Below are 20,143 nucleotides of genomic sequence, written 5' to 3'. Positions count from 1 at the left end.
TTCGCTGCTTAAAAACATTTATTATTGTTGTTATTAATATTGTTATGTTGAAAACAGCTGAGTAGTTTTTTTTAGGTTTCTTTGATAAATAGTAAGTTCATCATGTTTGATCAATTTAAATCATCCTTGGTAAATTAAAGTATTATTTCCATAATTTCTTTCCCTCAAAAAAACTATTATACTCACTCTAAATTCTGAAGCTTTTAAATTGTATAGTTTATAATGTTACAAAAGATTTTTATTTGAGATAAATGCCTATCATTTGATCTTTTTATTTATCAAAGAAAATGTACTCAACTGTTTTGAATATTGATAATAATAATAATAATAATAATAATAATTCTTGAACAGCAAATCAGCATATAAGAATGATTTCTGAAGAACCATGTGACACTGAAGACTGGAGTAATGATGTTGAAAATTTAGCTTTGGTCACAGGAATAAATTACATTTTAAAATATATTCAAATAGAAAACAGATATTTTAAATAGTAAAAATATTTCACAATTTTACTGTTTTTGTTGTACTTTGAATCAAATAAATGCAGGCTTGGTGAGCAGAAAAGACTTCTTTCAAAAACATTTAAAAAATGTTACTGTTCAAAAACTTTTGACTGGTAGGGTATAATAGAAAAACACTGCAACATACTCATCAATGGCGATTTTGGATGGGATCTCGGACCAAAGCCTGGCATATTTCACAGGCATGACCTGTTCCTGCGGGTCACGGTCGACATGCATGTGAAGCATCAACCGGCAGAATGAGGCACGGAGGTCGTAGGGCAAGTCTTCATCTGACATGCAGCGCAAGATCAAGTCCACATCCAGCTGGCCTGATATCTTCTCAATGGCCAAGTACTGGCGGTCCAAACACATCCGTGCAAACAGGTTCAGCTGGTATCTGAGAAAGCAAATAAACCAAGAGGATGTTACTGAGAAAATTTGGTTTGGTTTTATACCATTTTAAACATTTAAAAGGTGACATAACATGAAAATCTGACTTTTTCTGTGTTTAAGTGCTATAAAAGGGTCCCCAGTCAGTGATGCGCGGGTCAATGTATAAACAACCCGAAACCGACCGACGTTTTCAACTAACCCGCCCGCAACTCGGACCGCAAAAAATATTGTACCCGACAGGCTTCCTGACCCGCATGTTTAATATTTGCGACTGACACCAGCGATTATATGCGGCTTATTTCGATCTACAGTGTAATAAAAGTTAAGAAAAAGATAGCCTATAGCCTTAAATATATATAGACTACAAGCTAATTCCTTTTTTCTTAACTTTTAACTTCTTCTAAAAATGATCAAGAATATTATATCAACTTAGGCCTAATAGGCTAGGTTAACGACTTTTCTTATACAAACATAACAAATGCACTTCAAAACTAAGTTTTCATATATAAATTCAGGAATAACGAATGACAAAATAATATTATTTTATATATATTAATTGTATGTAGTTGTATCAAATGAATAAGGAAATTATAGTGCCTTGAATTTATAAAGTTACGTTTAATTTCGTTCGTTTCGCTCTCTGGAAACGTAAAGAAAAAATACAGTTTTTACTTAGAATTCGTTTTTAATCACTGGTTTTAAACAAGCATATACATGAGATAATTTATATATTATTGCTTGAATAAATGTTTAAAATAGTGCTAAATTTTATAATTAAGGAAATTAAACAGACCTAGGCATTTGAAAAGACATAGTGAAATGTGTCTAATAATTCCAAAAAGAAAGAGAAGCATTATTGGACATAAAATACTCGAGACATTTATTAGGAATACCATTTTCTTAACAATTAAGATGCTGCATGTGTTTATCCAGTCTAATCGAAGTGTGCGTCTCTCCCCCGACTTTCCCAACAAAAATCCCACCCCCTCTCAGAAAATACATAAAACTGACATTACTGAGCTATACGTTTAAAAGTAGCCTATTAAAATGGTACAATGGCATTGCTCAGTTCAACGTGTTGGGAAATCGGGCATTTTGTCCCGCGTCAGCATTTATTCAACAGTTAATAACGCTCAACATTCAAAAGGTAAATATTATTCAGCCAATAAAGTGCAGGTCTATGTATTTCATAGAAAATTGTCAACCCGCGCATCACTGGTCCCCAGTGCATCCATCAACCCAGAAAATGTTAAAAAGGACAACCCAGTAACTTTGTTTTGGTAAGCTTTTCAGATTTGAGCCACTCAGATTTTGCTCCCCACATGACATAAGAAGGGCATCTAACTATAATATTACCAGCTCTTATTCTGCATGTTTCAACCCACGGTGCCATCATTCTGACAACCATGTACAAGTTCTAACACCATGGCGAAAGTTTGAGCAAAACTGTTCTGTCACTGGCTGCACAGATGAGCACTGACACTATTTAGATTCCCAGCCTAAAAGGAGACAAGACGCATTGGTATTATTGATTTATTTGCTGTACATTATGCTGCTGCCACACAGATCTAATATAAACATGTGATTTCTTTCCCAGCTGTTTACTTTCACAGACATATCAGACTGTTTTTGTAACTCCTGTGTGTTTTTAACATAAACTTGTGTGTATTTTGACAGTTTAAGCGCAATACGACATAAAAGAGAACTTCGTTTAGAACTCACATGTTGTGTGAAAGCCGCTTTCTGTGTGCATGCATTGGATATGTGCGCTCAGAAAAGCCTATATAAGAAGTTAAAACAACTAATATGGCTTTAAAACGAATGATTTCTGCACAATAGATATGATAATAAGATGTTTTTTGCTAGAGTATCTGAGGTACGAGCTGTAAAGGCACAGCTCTATTCTGGAAAATGGAGGGGGAGCAGAAGCTCATTTGCATTTAAAGAGCCATGCACGAAAACAGCGTGTTTCTGCTTTCATTCAAAATAGGCATTTTCAAAATTATATAATAACTGATCTGTGGTGTATTTTGAGCTGAAACTTCACAGACAGATTCTGGGGACACCAGAGACTTACATCACATATTCTATGTCGGTTTTCATGTTTTGCCCTAATAAATCTTCACCCTTGGTTTATTTCCTATTGGCTGACCTGTAGTAGCTAATGACCTCCAGGTCTTCTTTCTGGCCTTCTTTAGCATCCTGTGCCAGCTCTCTGATGCTCTTACTCCTGATCTCCTTACCGCTGTCCTTCCAAAACAACCACACCTCCTCCTCATCCTCCTCAGACTCCACAGGACCCTCTCCAGACTCAACCTCAAACCGGGACAAAACCAGCCTGGAACAAGAAAGAAATACTGTAAACACTTCGAATGAAACTGGAACAAAACAAATCATAATTATAACCTTGCATGACAAACAAACAAAAATAATTAGGAACATTTTGTACTACAAATCACACATCTACAAGCTGTCACTGTTGATTTTCATGATGCTTTTCGTCTTGGAAAACATTTTTCATGTGAAGCCTATTACATGCTCTTAGCGATATAAATAGATTACTTAAAGTAGGTCACACGCATTTTAGAGCATACCAACAAACTACTAGTGTTCAAATGTATGTTTTTGAAAAAAAAAAGTATACTTTTATTTAGCAAGATTCATTAAATTGATCAAAAGTGAAAGACATTTATAGTATTCAAAATATTATCTTTCAAATAAATCCCAGTTTTTTTTAACCTTCTACAAAAATATTATGAAGAAAACCATTTTCAACATTGATAATAATAAATCTGCATATGTGAACCTGGTCCATAAAACCAGTCTTACGTAGTACAAGTATATTTGCAGCAATAGCCAAAAATACAATGCATGGGTCAAAATAATAATTGCCAAAATAATCGCCTACTGTAAATGTATCAAAACCTATTTTTTAATAATATGCATAGCTAAGAACTTAATTTGTACAACTTTAAAGGCGATTTTCTCAATATTTAGACTTTTTTTGTATGCTCAGTTTCCAGATTTTGAAACAGTTGTATCTCTGCCAAATATATTTATGACTTAAAACTAGTTTTGTGGTCCAGGGTCACATATTAGAATGATTTCTGTAGGATCATGTGACACTGAAGACTGGAGTAATGAAAATTGTAATATTATTTCACAATTTTATTGATTTGACTGTATTTTTGCCGGAACCTTACCGACCGCAAACTTTTGAACAATTGATATGATTAATATTATATCAAATTGAAAAATAATAATTAAAAACTAATCTCAGCATCTAATAATTCCCAACATAAAGCAACATTGCAAGTGAATACATATTTTAAGTAATGTGAGTCACACTCTTTTTTATGCTTTTGTTTTGTTCATGGTAAAAATTCAGCTTTTGCATCATTGAAACATTAAAATAGAAAACAATTACTTTAAAGCGTAATATTATTTCACAGTTTTACTGATTTTACTGTATTTTTGCAGAAATCTTACAGACCACTTTTGAACAGTTAATATTATTCATAACATCAAACATTAAATCAAAAAAAAAAAATTTAAAACCAAACTTAGCATCTAATAATTCACTACATAAAGCAATATTGAATGTGTGAGTCGTATTTTTTACATGCTTTTGTTTTTTTTCATGGTTTTTATAAATCTCTCACTTGGTTTCTATAAGGATGTCAGCATTGGCGGGATTCAGCACCGCGTTACAGATCAGCTCCTGAGTCACCGGGATGGACTTGTTCATGGACACACACAGATCGGACAGGTAGTCCAGAAACCTAAACATTAACAGCACATGGAACATGTCAGACTGCTATGTCTGGTACTTATATAAGCAAGTTTTGCCCTCAAACATTTTCACAGAAAAGCTCTTTTGTCTCTGCAGTACACTCTCTCCCACCTTGGTTCACGGTTTTTCCTCACAAGGCTGACAAACGTGTCAATTTCTGCCGCCGTGATGTGCTTCTCCAAGAGTTTGCGGTTGTTGTGGAGGAGGGCCGTTATTGTATCTTCGGCCAACACGTCGTAGCCGATCTGTTTCTGCATGAAGCGGAACTGCTTGGCAATGTATTCCTGGACGGGGGGCACAGAGAGACAAAGTGACTCATTCTGTTTGTTCATACACCAGACCTGTCACACATTCTTTTTTTCAGAAGTGGTTTTGCTTTAAAGAGTCATTTACATGAGGATAAAGAAGGAATTGTATGGTTGGTATGACACTTGAGCTTTGATGCTAATTGTATGTGTGTGTGTGTGTGTGTGTACCTGGTATTCATCACGTTATGGGGACCAAATGTCCCCACAAGGATAGGAATACCAGTAGATTTTGACCTTGTGGGGACATTTCTTAGGTCCCCATGAGGAAACAGGCTTATAAATCATGCACAATGAGTTTTTTTGAGGAAGTAAAAGTGTGCACAATCTCCTGTGAGGGCTAGGTTTAGGTGTAGGGTAGGTGTAGGGGCATAGAAAATAAGGTTTGTACAGTATGAAAACCATTACGCCTATGGAATGTCCCCATAAAACATGTAAACCCAACATGTATGTGTGTGTGTGTGTGTGTGTGTGTGTGTGTGTGTGTGTGTGTGTGTGTGTGTGTGCGCGCACGTGTAAGACCACTTCCGCTACTAAAAATTTAAGAATAAATAAATAAACAAACAACTGTTAAATAAAGATAAATGCATGAACAATATATTTAATGAATCAGATTAAATAATGCACTGACATCAAAAAAAAAAAACTAATTTTGAAACTTGAAAATGTTAAAAGTGTGAGTGTGCTATCTGTGTCTGCAGGCATGAGTGTGACTTCCTGTGGTTTCCAACATTACACATATCTAATGAATCCTTTTTAAACTCAAAACATTTTTAAAAAACTATGTCTAATGCCATATTAGACATCTTTGAGTTTAAAAAGGATTCATTAGATAAGTGTAATGTTGGAAACCACAGGAAGTCACACTCATGCCTGCAGACACAGATAGCATCTTAGCAAGTTTATGAATATATCTGAGGGAATCAAAATGAAGGCAAGCTGAATTGAATTATATCAGCATAGCTTTAGAGAACAAACCAATCAGCAGGGGAAGCACCAGGACTTTGGGTTCTGCATTTTTCACAATATGATTTTTTTTCATGAAACAAAACATAATGAATTTCTCATTAAATATTTCAAAGAATTATTCATTTATGAGGACAAAGTTGAACCTGAGATGTTCCGATGTCAGCCTGTATTCCTGCAGACCCACCTGGTTCTTCCTGTAGTCTTGCTGTGAATGTCGGAGCACACGGTAGCACAGTCTGCAGATGTGCCTGAAGGGTGCGTGTCTCTGGTCACTCAGCTCCTCCAGACGCAACATGGGACCATCACCGCTGTCTGTGAATGGGGCCTGAAGCAGCTTGAAGATCTAGTAATGGAGAGAGAATGAAGACCGGAATAAATGCTACATCGGATATATCCACACTTTTAAAAAATAAGGCAGCGGCTACTTGCACTAAATGTAAATAGTAATTAGCCATTATGAAAGGGGACAAAACACTGATATGTTCTCAGAATTCAAGTTTATATCTAATAAATCTGACTTAATAACTCACAACTGAAAGAAGTCACAATTGCGAGATATAAACAATTCTGAGGAAAAAAAAAGTTTGAATTTTGAGTTTATTTCTGCAAATTGCGAGTTTATGTCTTGGATTTCTGACTTTATAACTCACAATTATAAGTGAACAGTTCTTAAAAGAAATTTTTTTCTTTGTGTAAAGAAAGTGTAAAAAATCTGAAGAAACTTTTTGTACTATAACTGATCGCTGTGTAACTGATCACTATAATAGCGATCCAATTGTTATTGCAATGTGATATAAGATTTGAAAAGGGAGGGGGAAAATTTGGGGCAAAAGACGGATTCAATGCTATTCTGATATGATATGAGATTTGAAAAGGAAGTGGAAAACAAGTTTGGCAAAAGGCAGATTTGATGCACTTTACCATACAAAAAAGCTTGGTTGGATTATTTTCTTTACACAAAGTAAAAAATTGTTCTTTTAAGAACTGTTCAATGAAAGGTTTTCTGGAGAACCAAAAAGTTTTCATTTGTTTCTGCCACTGAAAACTTTTTAAAAAGGTAACTGTGACTCTTTATCTCATAATTCTGCCTTTTTTCTCATTATTGTGTTATACAAACTGATAATTCCGACTTTTAATCTCTTGCAATTCTGAGAAATTAAGTCAGAATTGCGGGATATAAATTTGTGAGTTATAAAGTCAGAATTGCAAGACATTAAGTTAAATTAGAATTATGAGATATAAACCTGGAATTCTGAGAACATAGTCTTTTTTTCCCCTCAAAATTGAAAAAAGTCAGAATTGCAATTGTAAGAAAAATACAATTTTTATCTTGCAAATTTTTCACAATTCTAAGTTTACATCACAGAATTATGACTTTATATTCTGCGATGATAAATAAAATTGTGAATAACTGAAAAAAATTTAAAAAGGTAATTGCGACTTAAGACATAAATTTGCTACTCTAAAAAATAAACTCTAAATTCTTAGTTTTTCTCAGAATTGCAAGTTAATATCTCATATCACAATTTTTTTAAGTCAGAATTCTGAGATATAAACTTGCAATTCTGAGAACATATCAATCTTTTTTCCCCCTCAAATTTTGAAAAAAGTCTGAATTGCAAGAATATAGTAAAAGTTGACAGATATAAACTCACAATTCTGAGAAATTCTGAATTATCAGAATCGCATGTTTTTAATCACACAATTCTGAGAAAATAACCTTTTTTTATTCAGTGGAAACAGACTTCCACAGAAAACCACCTCTTGGATAATTTATTTTTAATAATTATGATCTCATTTTGTTTCTGTTGGATATATCATTAAAAAAACTTTTACACACTTAATTGTCATTCTAAACTAGGGATGTGTGAGACCAGTTGACACTGAAAACACTAGCCGACTAGTCAAAATTTAGTCATTTAAATGTTGTTTTAAACATAATACATTATTTCGAAAAGTGGATATCTAGAGCTGAAAACATGGTCACCTCAGACATAGTCTGCTTGTGTTTTCTTCATGTCACTCACTACAGGCTCAAAGAAATACCTGCTTGGAAGGCAAGCAAGGTGTGAGAGCATATTTACTAGTTTGTAGGTTTTGATTACTGAGGTTGTTTGTGACTTTTTTCCTCAGAATTGCAATTGCAAGTTATTAAGTCAGAAGTGTGAGATATAAACTTAAAATTGCGAGCTTATATCTCACAATTCCGAGAAAAAAAATCTGAATTGCAAGAAAAAAAAGTTTTTATTTTGCAATTCTGACTATTTCTCAAAGTTGTTTATATTAAGCATTTCTAAGAAAAAAGTCAGCATTGTAAGCTTACATCTCTCAGATTTTGACTTTACAGTATAACATGCAATTGCAAGTTTATATAATGCAATTCTGATAAAAAAAAAGTCAGAATTGTGAGATAAAATGTCGCAATAAGCTTTTTCTATTTTTTATTCAGAGGCCCTTTGGAACCTTTTGGGTTTAGGTTAGCAATTACATAAATACATTTAATCGAGATGGTTGCAGATGTTCTTTTTTATGTTATGTTTATGTTAACATTTTTATGTTATCTCTGTATAACACCTAATAGTATAGCATTTCTGTGTGCAGCGCTTCTTTGCTTACAGGGATAACCATGGTAAACATTGTATTTCTGCTTGTCCAAAAGCGCCACCTGCTGTCAGAGAGAGTATTTGCATTTTCAATCAGGTAATCTACAGCTCTTCTTGCTGTTTGTGTATTAGCTTTATTTGAAAAAAAATTTGATTGAAAAAAACATTTGGATAATAAAATATATGCATATTAATATATCTAGAATTATTTGACTTATTGATTTATAGATATGGTATTTCCAGTGGTTAAATGCAAGTTTTTGACTGTCTACTGAAGATTTCTTACTTTTAGCCTAATCGACTAGTCATAGCGCACATCCATATTCTAAACCTCAAAATGTGCATTTTAAGGTTAAGGACTCTTTTAGGCACTACAAGTGGTGAAATATGAGGTATTGAAGAATATCTTACTTGTTTTAGGATATTCTGCTCTCTCATGAGTTTCTGCCGTTCACGGTTAGGTTTATTGACCATGATCTCCAAAACATCCTGTCCATTGTTGGGAATGTCCACCACAAAAAACACAAGGTCCTCGAGGAGCTTAGTGACAAACCTACAAAATGCACAGAGAAAAGAAGGTCTTGTTAATTGTGATGTCGGGTTAAACTCTTAACAGTCTTTAATCAAGGACAAAATCAGTTCATTTTCTGCTAGAAGTGGTAGGAAATGCTGCGCATTCATTACAGGAATGCTTTTGAAATTTAAGTTTAGTCCTAAAGGGCCTCTGGGAATAGTTTGCACATGACTTAGTACGCTGTAATCAACTGATACAGTAAAACAACATGAAGCGTTAAGTGAGGTCGTAGCAAAAGCATTTCATGAGGGGTCACTAAAGGACTAAAGCACTTTCCAAGGACATGCCTAGATTCAGGAGTTGTACCTTCTTTCATTCTGGGTGATTGTTCCCTTCTCCAGCTTGCCAGCGATGGATGCCAACACTTTACTGGCATCGTTGGCAAAGTCTAGGTCCCTCACCTCAGCAGGAGGAACTGGCACAATAGCGAAGGCCTCTTTATCTTCTTTGACAGGTGATGTGCCAATCTGGAGAAGAAGACAAACTGCAATTTAGTGCAACACTAATATGAATAGAAAACAGGAACAATGTTATGTTTATATGTTCTATATGTGACACGGGTGCCCAAAAACTGTCCTGGAGGGCAGAGTCATGCCAAATTTAGCTCCAACCCAAATAGGAAACACCTGAACCAGATAATCAAGCTCTTATAAGGCAAACTAGAAACTTCCTATATATATATATATATATATATATATATATATATATATATATATGTATGTAAACACTATTTGATAAGTGTTTTTGGCCATTTACTTATACAAAAAATACAAAACCCACCCGTAACATAACTGGCTTCTCCTCCTCTTTATCGATGGGGTTGTTGGTGCTGTGGACCCATGTATTGGTGCACAAGTGTCTCAGTCTCACATATGAGTTCCTGAAAAGGAAAAAAAATGGTAAAACACGCAATAACAATAACACACGATTGACATATGAAAAGATAATGTCTGCTTAACATAAAAAAGGTTGCGACCTTGTGTTTTTTTTGTATTTATTCATTTATTAATTCCCTCATTCACTTTAAATGCAAATATATTTAGTATTTCTACATAAATAAAGGTAACTGGAAAGGTAATTGATAAATTCCCTCAACTCTAATCTTAAAGCCACTGAGAGTTTACAGGAGGCCACTAGACATTCCTGCTGTGGCGAAGGTTGTCTAGGGTCACATTTAGACGGTAAATGAGTTCATTTCACCATTTAGCAGTCTAGGGGATAAAACACACTGGTACTAAGAAATCATGTGAGCCCCTTTAGAAGGTGGGGGTAAAATAATCTTGGGGTCATTGTGACCCCTGTAAGCTCATGGGTTGTACAACTTTTAAGAGGATATAATTGTCCACCGTCAAACAGTGGCTCTATTGAGGATGTCAAAGAAACATCTAGCCCACAAATGCACCAGACACCTCAACTCAAACATATGGAACACTAAGATCCAATTGAGCTTTTGCAACTGCATTAGATACTTTCAGGTGTTTCTGACATATCTATAAATAATTAGCTTTAAGACTCGTGCATTCGCAGACTCAAGTTGCTGTGGTTGTATTGCGCAATCCAAACACAAACCTTCCTTGAGTTCAGGCCATTGAGTCCATCAGTGCCTGTGGGAAGCTACGGTATAGCAGTTGCACAAAGCTTCTGGCTATCAAAGCCTCTATTGTTCTCAGTGTGTGTGGTGTTCAAACACACCCCTTCGAGGAAGTTCAATACCTGTCAGGCCAGGTAGTTTATTCACTCTGGTTTAACTAAACTGCCATAAGCACAATGCATCTGTTCACATTACTCTTGCACACTAAGGCGACGTTCACACTGCAATCCAATCTGTTTTTCTAAAGGTTGTTAATATGATATTTTAAATGCTTGTACTGGTCTAAACAGGCAATGCTTCTATACTAAGCTGCATGTGTAAAACACCCTGTCATCGTCAGAAATGAATATATTTTGGAGTAGTCAGTGTGCAGTGTGCAGCTTGTATAGCAGTATATATATAACTATTGTATAGTAAATGACTCAACATACAGCCATTATTGTCAAAATAGCTGGCAACAAAAGTGAGTACTCCCTAAGTGAACTTTTCCAAAGTGTCAATATATTGTTATCTGGCACTGGCTTAATCATCCTGGTCACGGAATTGACCAGAGCTTCACAGGTTGTTGCTGGGATCCTCTTCCACTCCTCACAAAGCTGCTGGACATTAGACACATGGTGCTTCACCACCTTATGCTTGAGGATGCCCCACAGGTGCTTAACAGGGTTCAAGGCTGTTGTCATCTTGGTGGTGTGTTTGGGATCATTATTATGTTGGAAAACTCCCATTTCTGGAGGGAAGGCATCATGTTCTGCTTCAAAATGTACAGTACATAATGGAATCCATGTTTCCCTTAATGAACTGCAGCTCCCCAATACCAGCAGCACTCATGCAGCCCCTGACCATGATGCTACCACCACCATGCTTGACTGTAGGCAAGACACAATTTTCTTGGTACTCATCACCAGGGCATCGCCACACATGATGGACACCATCTAAGCCAAAGAAGTTTATCTTATATGCTGCGTCCCAATTCGCCTACTTATACTACGCCCTAAAAGTATGTACTCTTTTTGTGAAGAAAAAGTACATACTTTTGAGTATGTAGCAGAATAGTAGGCAAGCTTTGGGACATACTACTTCGTCATAACTGTGTCTGTAACGGACGCTCTGTTGCTTAGTTACCTTAATCCTGTCACTGTTTAAACTGCCCTGTCAATCATTACAGTTAACATTATCTACATTTCGTTTATTAGAGAGAAATGAAGAGGCACGTTCTTTCAGGAGTCTTTCACACCGAGAACTCTAATGTTTAAATGCATAATTATGCAAACAGTAGCAATGACCAAACATACCATTATAAAAGTTCATAATGTTGCTGCACATGAAATATAACGAGGATAACATTTTAAAAAATAGTTTTTTATTAGGTTACACACTGATTATTTATCACTCAAACCCCTTTCTCTACCTGTCCGTTGGTCGGGCATATCCTCCATGTTTGTAGTTTTTTACCACTTTTTATGCGTGTTTGTAGTTCTAATCGAATCCTCGTTCACCGCGCAATGTGTTGTGGGCAATATTAGCCGTTAAAGTGCGCATTGATCCGCACTTCGAATTCCGAAGTTAAGTAGTAGACCATCCGGGAATCTTTGGAATACTTTTTTAAACATACTACGATTTGGGACGAACTAATTCTATTTTCGAATACTATTTAGGACGGATAGTATGCGAATTGGGACGCAGCAATAGTCTCATCAGACCACAGGACATGGTTACAGTAATTCTTGCTCCTGGACAGGTTGTCTTCAGCAAACTGTTTGTGGGCTTTCTTGTGAGCCAGCTTCAGGCTACGTCTACATTAATCCGGATGCATTTGGAAACTGAGTTTTCATTTTAAAACTCTCTCCGTCCACACTAGCATTTCCAAGCGTTTTCCAAACGTTTCTCATCCACACTGAAATGTAGGAAAACGTAAAATTCACCTTTATGCGCATGCGTGAAGCCTTCAAAATTATACAGACATAATACGTTTTCACGCAATTCTTCTGGCGGGATCATTTACGGAAATATCTCATCATTCACTGATGCGTCTATGTTGCGCTCATTCATATTTATCTGACAAGCTGCTGTCGTCACGGACAGCAACTGTGAGTACATTTTTCTGTCATCATTTTAGGACTGAAATTTGAAGAGCGTACAAGGTGTAAACCTCTTTAGCAGCAGTGTGACAGTGAATAGCACAGGCACAATTACTGGTGTAAACATAGATATCTATTGGTACTATATGCGTCATCGTTTTCAAAAAGCTCAGTTTTCCTTGACAAAAACGCAGTCTCAGTGTGGGCGAAAGGCCAAAACGGAGAGAAAAAGATGCATTTTCAAACAAAAACGTATTAGTGTGGACACGGCCTCATATTAGGCGTCCTTCTCGGGCGACGCCTATGCAAACAGACTTGTTGCAGTGTGTGGCATATGGTCTGTGCACTGACAAGCTGACCTTCTACTTCTACAGCCTTTAAAGCAATGCTGAGAGCACTCATGCATCTGTTTGTTTCAAGCCAGGTTCTGCACCTAACGCACAGAACTAGTGCTCAACTTCGTTGATCAACCCTTGCAAGGCCTGTTCTGAATGGAACCCATCTTGGAAAACCTCTGTATGACCCTGACCAATGTAGTGTAACTCGGTTTCAGGGTGTTACTGAACCTCATATAGCCTTGGCCGTCTTTGTGGAGAGCATCAATTCTAATTCTCAAATCCTCAGAGTTTTTTACCATGAGATGCCATGTTGAACATCCAGTGGTCAGTATGAGAGAATTGTACTTAAAACACCTCATTTTAACTGCTCTAATAAAAGATACACATCTTTGTATGGTCCTGTTAAGCAGTCAAAAACATAAACATGATGAGTAGGACATGTGGCTTTGCATGGTTAAACAACATACTGCTGTTATCACTTAGGACAGGGGTCACCAAACTTGATCCTGGAGGGCCGGTGTCCTGCAGAGTTTAGCTCCAACTTGCCTCAACACACCTGCCTGGAGGTTTTAAGTATATCTATTAAGACCTTGATTAGCTGGTTCAGGTGTGTTTGATTAGGGTTGGAGCTAAACTCTGTAGGATACCGCCCCTCCAGGACTGAGTGTGGTGACCCCCGACTTAGGGTGTACTCACTTTTGATGCCAGCTATTTTGACAGTAATGGCTGTATGTTGAGTTATTTTCAGAGGACAGTAAATTTATACTGCTAAACAAGCTGCACATTGACTACTCTAAAATATATCCAAGTTTCATTTCTATAGTATAGTCCTTTGAGAAAATATACTAAAATGGTTGCTGAAATGTGAGGGGTGTACTCCCTTTTGTGAGATACTGTATATATAGTCAGGGAGGATGGTGTCAAATTACACGAATAATTGCAAGGGAGTAGAAGCAATTAAAAAAATTATAAATGGTACAAAGAACAATTTTGATTGAGAAACACTCCACCCAAAACATGACTTGGCTTTTTTTGTGCATGTGTGTGTTTCAGAGAGAGTCACCTCTAAAACATGCGGTCGGCTCTATTTTTGGGTCAGTACGATTTTTAATTAACACTTTAATACTTCTATTCAGCAAGGGTGCATTACATTGATGATCAAAAGTGAAAGGAAATTTAAATATTTTTTTTTATAAAATCTAAAATCTTTTCAAAGCATCCTGAAATATATATATATATATATATGCTTTCCTTTAAATGTTCTATTCCAACATCTATTCTATCTTTTGTTAATAAATGCTGTCCTTCTATTGTATTCATCAAACATTCTATTCAAAGAATCCTGAAATTGTTTAACATTCTACAAAAAAAAATTACTTTCATAGAAAAATGTATACTTTTATTTGGCAAGGGTGCATTGCATTAATCAAAAGTGCCCAGTTTTTTTTTTTATAATGCTTTTTTTTTAAATGTTCAATTCAAAGAACCTTGAAAATGAACCACATTTTCCACAAAAATATTACTTTTTCAGAAAAAGTAATACTTTTATGAAAGGGTGCATTACATTGACCAAAAGTGATAGAAAAAAGTTTTTTTTTTTAAATAAATGCTGTTCTATTAAACATTCTATTCAAAAAATTATGTTAATGCACAACATTTTCCACAAAAAATTACTTTTGTCCAAAAATTAGCAAGGGTGGATCACATTGATCAGAAATGACGGGAAAAAAAACTTTTTTTTTAATTAAATACTGTTCTTTTAAATGTCCAATTCAAAGAATCCTGAAAATGCATCATATTTTCCACAAAAAAAAATAAAATATTGATTTTATACAACAGTTAATACTTTTATTCAGCAAGGGTGCATTTTATTTTAATTTTTTTTTTTTAATAAACGCTGTTTTTTTTTAAACATTCAAATTAAAGAATACTTGAAAAGGCATCGCATTTTCCACAAAAGTATTATGCAAAAAAAAAAAAATTATACTTTTGGTTCAGTAAGGGTGAATTACTTTTTATTTTTTTTTTAATAAATGCTGTCTTTTAAACATTCTATTTAAAGAATCCTGAAAATGCATCACACATTTTCTACAAAAAAAACATATTTTAAACCAGAAAACAGTATTTTAAATTGGAATAATATTTCACATTACAGCTTTCTTGCAGCATTTTTGATCAAATAAATGCAGCCCTGGTGATCATAAGAGAAAAAAAAAAACAGTCAGTAAAATACAAAAAAAAAAAACGACTCACACATTCATTCAAAGGACACACACACACACACACACACACACACACACACACACACACACACACACACACACACACACACACACACACGGTGGCTTGCAAAAGTATTCATACCCCTTCATTTTTTTCACATTTTGTTGCAGCATTATGTTAAACTGCTTTAAATTAGTTTTTCCCCACATCAATTTACACTCCATACACCATAATAATGACAAAGCAAAAAATAGATTTGCAAATTTTACAAATTTATTAAAAATGATACACTGAAATAAGTACATTGCATAAGTATTCATACCCTTAACTCAGTACATAGTTGAAGCACCTTTACAGCCTCAAGTCTTTTTGGGTATGATGTGACAAGCTTTGCACATCTGCATTTGGCAATTATCTGCCATTCTTTGCCTCACCTTTTCACCTCTCCAGCTCTGTCAGCTTGGATGGGGGCTGGCAGACATTTTCTAGAGTCCTAGTTGTTCCAATCGTCTTCCATTATGGATAATGGAGGTTACATGCTTCTGTAAACCTTCAATGCAGCAGATTTTTTTCTGAACTCTTCCCTAGATCATTGCCTTAACGCAAGTCTGAGTTATCTTGACCTCAGGACTTGGTTTTTGCTCTGATATGCATTTTCAGCTGGTAGACCTTTTCTGAGAGGTGTGTGCCTTTCTAAATCATACTCATTCAAATGAATTTGCTACAGTTTAACTCCACTCGAAGTGTAGTAACATCTAGAAGCAATATGAATGCTCCTGAGCTAAATTGCAAGTGTCCCAGAAAAGGGTATGAATACTTATGCAACGGGATCTTTTCAGTTTTTTATTTTTAATAAATTTGCACAAATGTTAAAAACCAATTTTTTGCTTTGCCATTATGGAGTAGGGAGTGTAGATTGATGTGGCGAAAAAAAGTAATTTAAAGTAGTTTAACATAAGGCAGCAACATAACAAAATGTGACAAAAATGAAGGGGTATGAATAATTTCACAAGGCACTGTAAGTAAGTAAAATTGGGCCTAATAGCCCATACAAACACACTCTGTCCCACACATAAACACGCTTTAAGATGGGCCACAGGTGGACATCAGACACGGCTATATTCCTGGCAGGGTTGCATAATCACCTATGCATCTAACAGGCTTTACCTTTGTGTGTGTGTGTGTGTGTGTGTGTGTGTGTGTGTGTGTGTGTGTGTGTGTGTGTGTGTGTCCCCTGTGCCCCCTTAGACTAATTAGCCACAACTACAGCTCTCCTGTGCTATGAAAGGTCCACTGGTTTGTGAAACTGAGGGCATTTCAGGTCACACTTTAAGCCATGACTTTGAAAAATCCTTTAACTAGGATCTCCCTCACACTCACTCACAGCACTCAGACATACAAGATAAAGCCAGCTTGTTACACACATGACAGTTTCATGTCAGCAGCTTAGTGTCGCATGAAAATCTCTTCAAAGCATGTGATTGAGAGGGCCCGAATAATCAATAAATGTGTTCAAAGCCCATAGGCTCCATATACAAAGAGGCAGCTATTGATTCAAGACACACAAACACACATCCATCATTCTGACATCAGCAGCTCCTGCTCGCACGAATCAGACGGCATTCAAATAGAAACTAATGGCAGAAAAAACTGAAGTGTCTGGTTTCTTATATTAACACTAAACACAAGAAATTAATAAGTCACATATTTTAAAAAATTAAGGCTATTTTAGAACCTTTTTTCTATTGTGGATTTTTATGATTACAATGCAAACAAATTAAATAAATAAAATAGCAAAGGGTAAAATAAAAAAATAAAATAATGTATACAAAATATATATTTTGTAAATAAAATAATAAATTAAAAAGATATTTATAACTAATTTAGTTAGTTAACTAATTAACAATGAATGGGGGAAAGTCACATGAGAGAAATGGCTCCATTGCAATATGATTGGATATGACTGGTTATATTTGGCTGTGATTGGTTCATAAAAAGTAAGTAAACTCAGGACACTTGGATATAAACTTTTGTTTACATCAAAACAAAACTTAAAATGGTATTAAAACATGATCTGTGGGAGTTTTTAGTGAGTAATCAGCTTGGTGAAATTTAACATTTTTATTACTTATTTTATGTATATATTTTTTTTCTTTTTCAAAACATTAAAAGACTATAATTTTTACCGTGTTTACAGAAGACACCCACAAAAATATGTCCAGTTTAATTGTATTTTTTGATAGTTTTTTAGATACTTAGATTTTTTTTTATTATTAATTTTTTAAATAAAAAAAAATAAAAATATATATAAAATAATTTATTTAATGACTTTTTTTAAATATAATTTTTGAGGAAAAATATACCCCCTCTCTCTCTCTTATATATACACCCCACTATATATATAATATATATATATATATATATATATATATATATATATATATAGTGGGTGTATTTTTGAGTGGGTGTATTGTATATATATATATAATATATATATATATATATTTAATTTATTAAATTATTGTATTAATTTATTATATACTGTTCTTTTTTATTTTTTTATATACTTTTTTTATATACTGTTTTTTTTTATTTTTTTTTTTTATTTTTTATTTTTTTTTTATTTATTATATACTTATTATATACTGTGTTTTAACAAAAACATTAATGACATATTAATATTAATATTAATATTAATGATTAAATCATTTTTACCATGATTTACAGAAGACACCTACTAATTATAATTTTTTTATATTTATTATTTATTTTTTAATCTTGAAGTAAAAAAAACTTACATTAATTTAAATTATATATATATATATATATATATATATATATATATATATATATATTAAATATATATATGACCATCATTCATTTTTACCATGATTTACAGAATACACCCAGTAAAAATCTTATTCAGTTTCGCAGTTTATGCACCAACAAAAATCCTGTCAGTTATATGTAAAACAAAAATCTGTATTTAAGTATATAAATCTAAATAATAATTAATTTTTAATCTTTACTAATCTTTGCCACTACCTTTTCAAAACAACTAGGTTTTCACCCATTTGTCAGCAAGAAAGTTTTTCATAATAAAATTGAGTATGATCACTCATTCTTTTGGACATTTTAATAAAAGAGTACAGGTATATATGCATGTTGTTTTTCTTTTTGCATGAATATATCTGTCATGCTGAATGACAAAGGAAACAATTTGACCTGTATTTTCACATATTCACAAATGACCTGACACATTAAAGTAAAACACTCTACTATTTAATATTCATTCTGTGTATATGAAATCACTTTTGTACATTTAATCTCATACAGACACCCCACATACATACAAACTATAATCTGGTCATCTTCATGTGATTCATACCCACTAAATCTCAAAACTGAAATCCCCCACTATGGTTTGATTCTGAGCAGCAAGGAAGATGACTTCATAAAAAAACCACTTTCCAAGTGATTGCTTATATAAATAAGGGAATCTGGGGGTGGGTGGTTACGCAACATCTGGCTTCGGTTTTAACAACATGTTTCGACAACATGGAAAGATATCACGCTGGCAAAGAGCATGGTCACCCTGATTTCCTGCCTCCGCACCCTGACGGGACTTTCCTGGCTATTTTCAGAAAGAAAACTCTGAATTTGCAGGTATCTGAATGAAACAATCACACACACACACACACACACACACACACACACAATGCAACACGTGCACACTCCACCCTGGAAGCGTTTGGGTTTTGCGTTATGAGGATAAAGAGCCTGTCGGGTGTGAGCACACATGTGATTGCATGTGTGTATTTTAAGTTTGGCACCTCTCTCTTGTTCCTTCACACATGATTCACTGAGCCAACAGTTTAAACAAACAAAAAGAATCGCCAGACCTTGGGAGATGCAAGGACATCATGAGATGTAGGCGACTTTCGGTACCAGGAAAATGCGTGTGTGCGAAACGATCTTTCCTGTGACTTATATCTATAGCCGCATGAATCGGAAAACACTAGTCTGTTTTCGCTTTAAGTTCAATAAGGGTCATTTACTACTTAGGCCTGAAAATAACATGACAATCAGCCACTGTGTGTATTTTGGATGGGCTTTCATGTTCGCAGTCAGGGGCAAAAACCAGATTTTCACTCTTCACAAACTTTTTCAGGGAACAGAAAGAGAGGGAATCAGAGAAATGAATGGTCTGAGCGTATCATAAACAGGAATTACTCAGAGCTCAAACTGACAGCAGACAACCTGCAACTCGAAGTCTGATTAACTCTGACCTGCCAACACAATTTACATTATACAACCTCTGCATGCACCAATAAATCATATACAATTGTATTTGATCATCTAATGGGGTAAAGAGCAGAATTGCAGAATTTTTTTTTAAAGGTCAAACTTTCTTGTAAAAAGACATTTTGCATAAAACTATTTTTTTTCTTATTTTTATATTTTCATATTTTCATTCATTTTCTCTCAAATTCTCTTTGAGAGAAAAATTCTTCTTATACTACAGTGTAAGGTTTTTTTGTACTTGTAATTGTTCTCAAAGATGATTATACTGTCTGTAGTCAAATTTATTTTAAATTTAAACATCACAGAAAATGTTTTTATTTTATTTCAATTAGTGACTCAGTCAAAGCATTACAAAAATAAATAATATATCAGCATTAACTAACAAAAAGCAGTATTTTTTTGCATGATGCTAATGAGAATTCAGTCATGAAATATGCTCAATTGCAATAAAAAAATATCATAGCT

General features: G+C 34.5%; 1 protein-coding gene across 1 annotated transcript in view; it reads right to left on the bottom strand.

The window, feature by feature from the left end:
* Positions 1-20,143, bottom strand: part of itpr1b (inositol 1,4,5-trisphosphate receptor, type 1b) — a 145,286-nt gene that overhangs the window by 82,945 nt on the left and 42,198 nt on the right. The window contains exons 13-20 of the mRNA XM_073826386.1: positions 9,921-10,020; positions 9,447-9,607; positions 8,978-9,119; positions 6,148-6,306; positions 4,801-4,973; positions 4,559-4,678; positions 3,049-3,234; positions 649-900 (exon numbers count right to left, since the gene is read on the bottom strand). Of these exons, the coding sequence (XP_073682487.1) occupies positions 649-900; positions 3,049-3,234; positions 4,559-4,678; positions 4,801-4,973; positions 6,148-6,306; positions 8,978-9,119; positions 9,447-9,607; positions 9,921-10,020 (1,293 nt within the window). The remainder of the gene's footprint in view (positions 1-648; positions 901-3,048; positions 3,235-4,558; positions 4,679-4,800; positions 4,974-6,147; positions 6,307-8,977; positions 9,120-9,446; positions 9,608-9,920; positions 10,021-20,143) is intronic.

The sequence above is a fragment of the Garra rufa genome, chromosome 20 (genome assembly GCF_049309525.1).
Source record: "Garra rufa chromosome 20, GarRuf1.0, whole genome shotgun sequence".
Classification (NCBI taxonomy): domain Eukaryota; kingdom Metazoa; phylum Chordata; class Actinopteri; order Cypriniformes; family Cyprinidae; genus Garra; species Garra rufa.
This window is presented reverse-complemented; position numbering and strand designations above follow the sequence as displayed.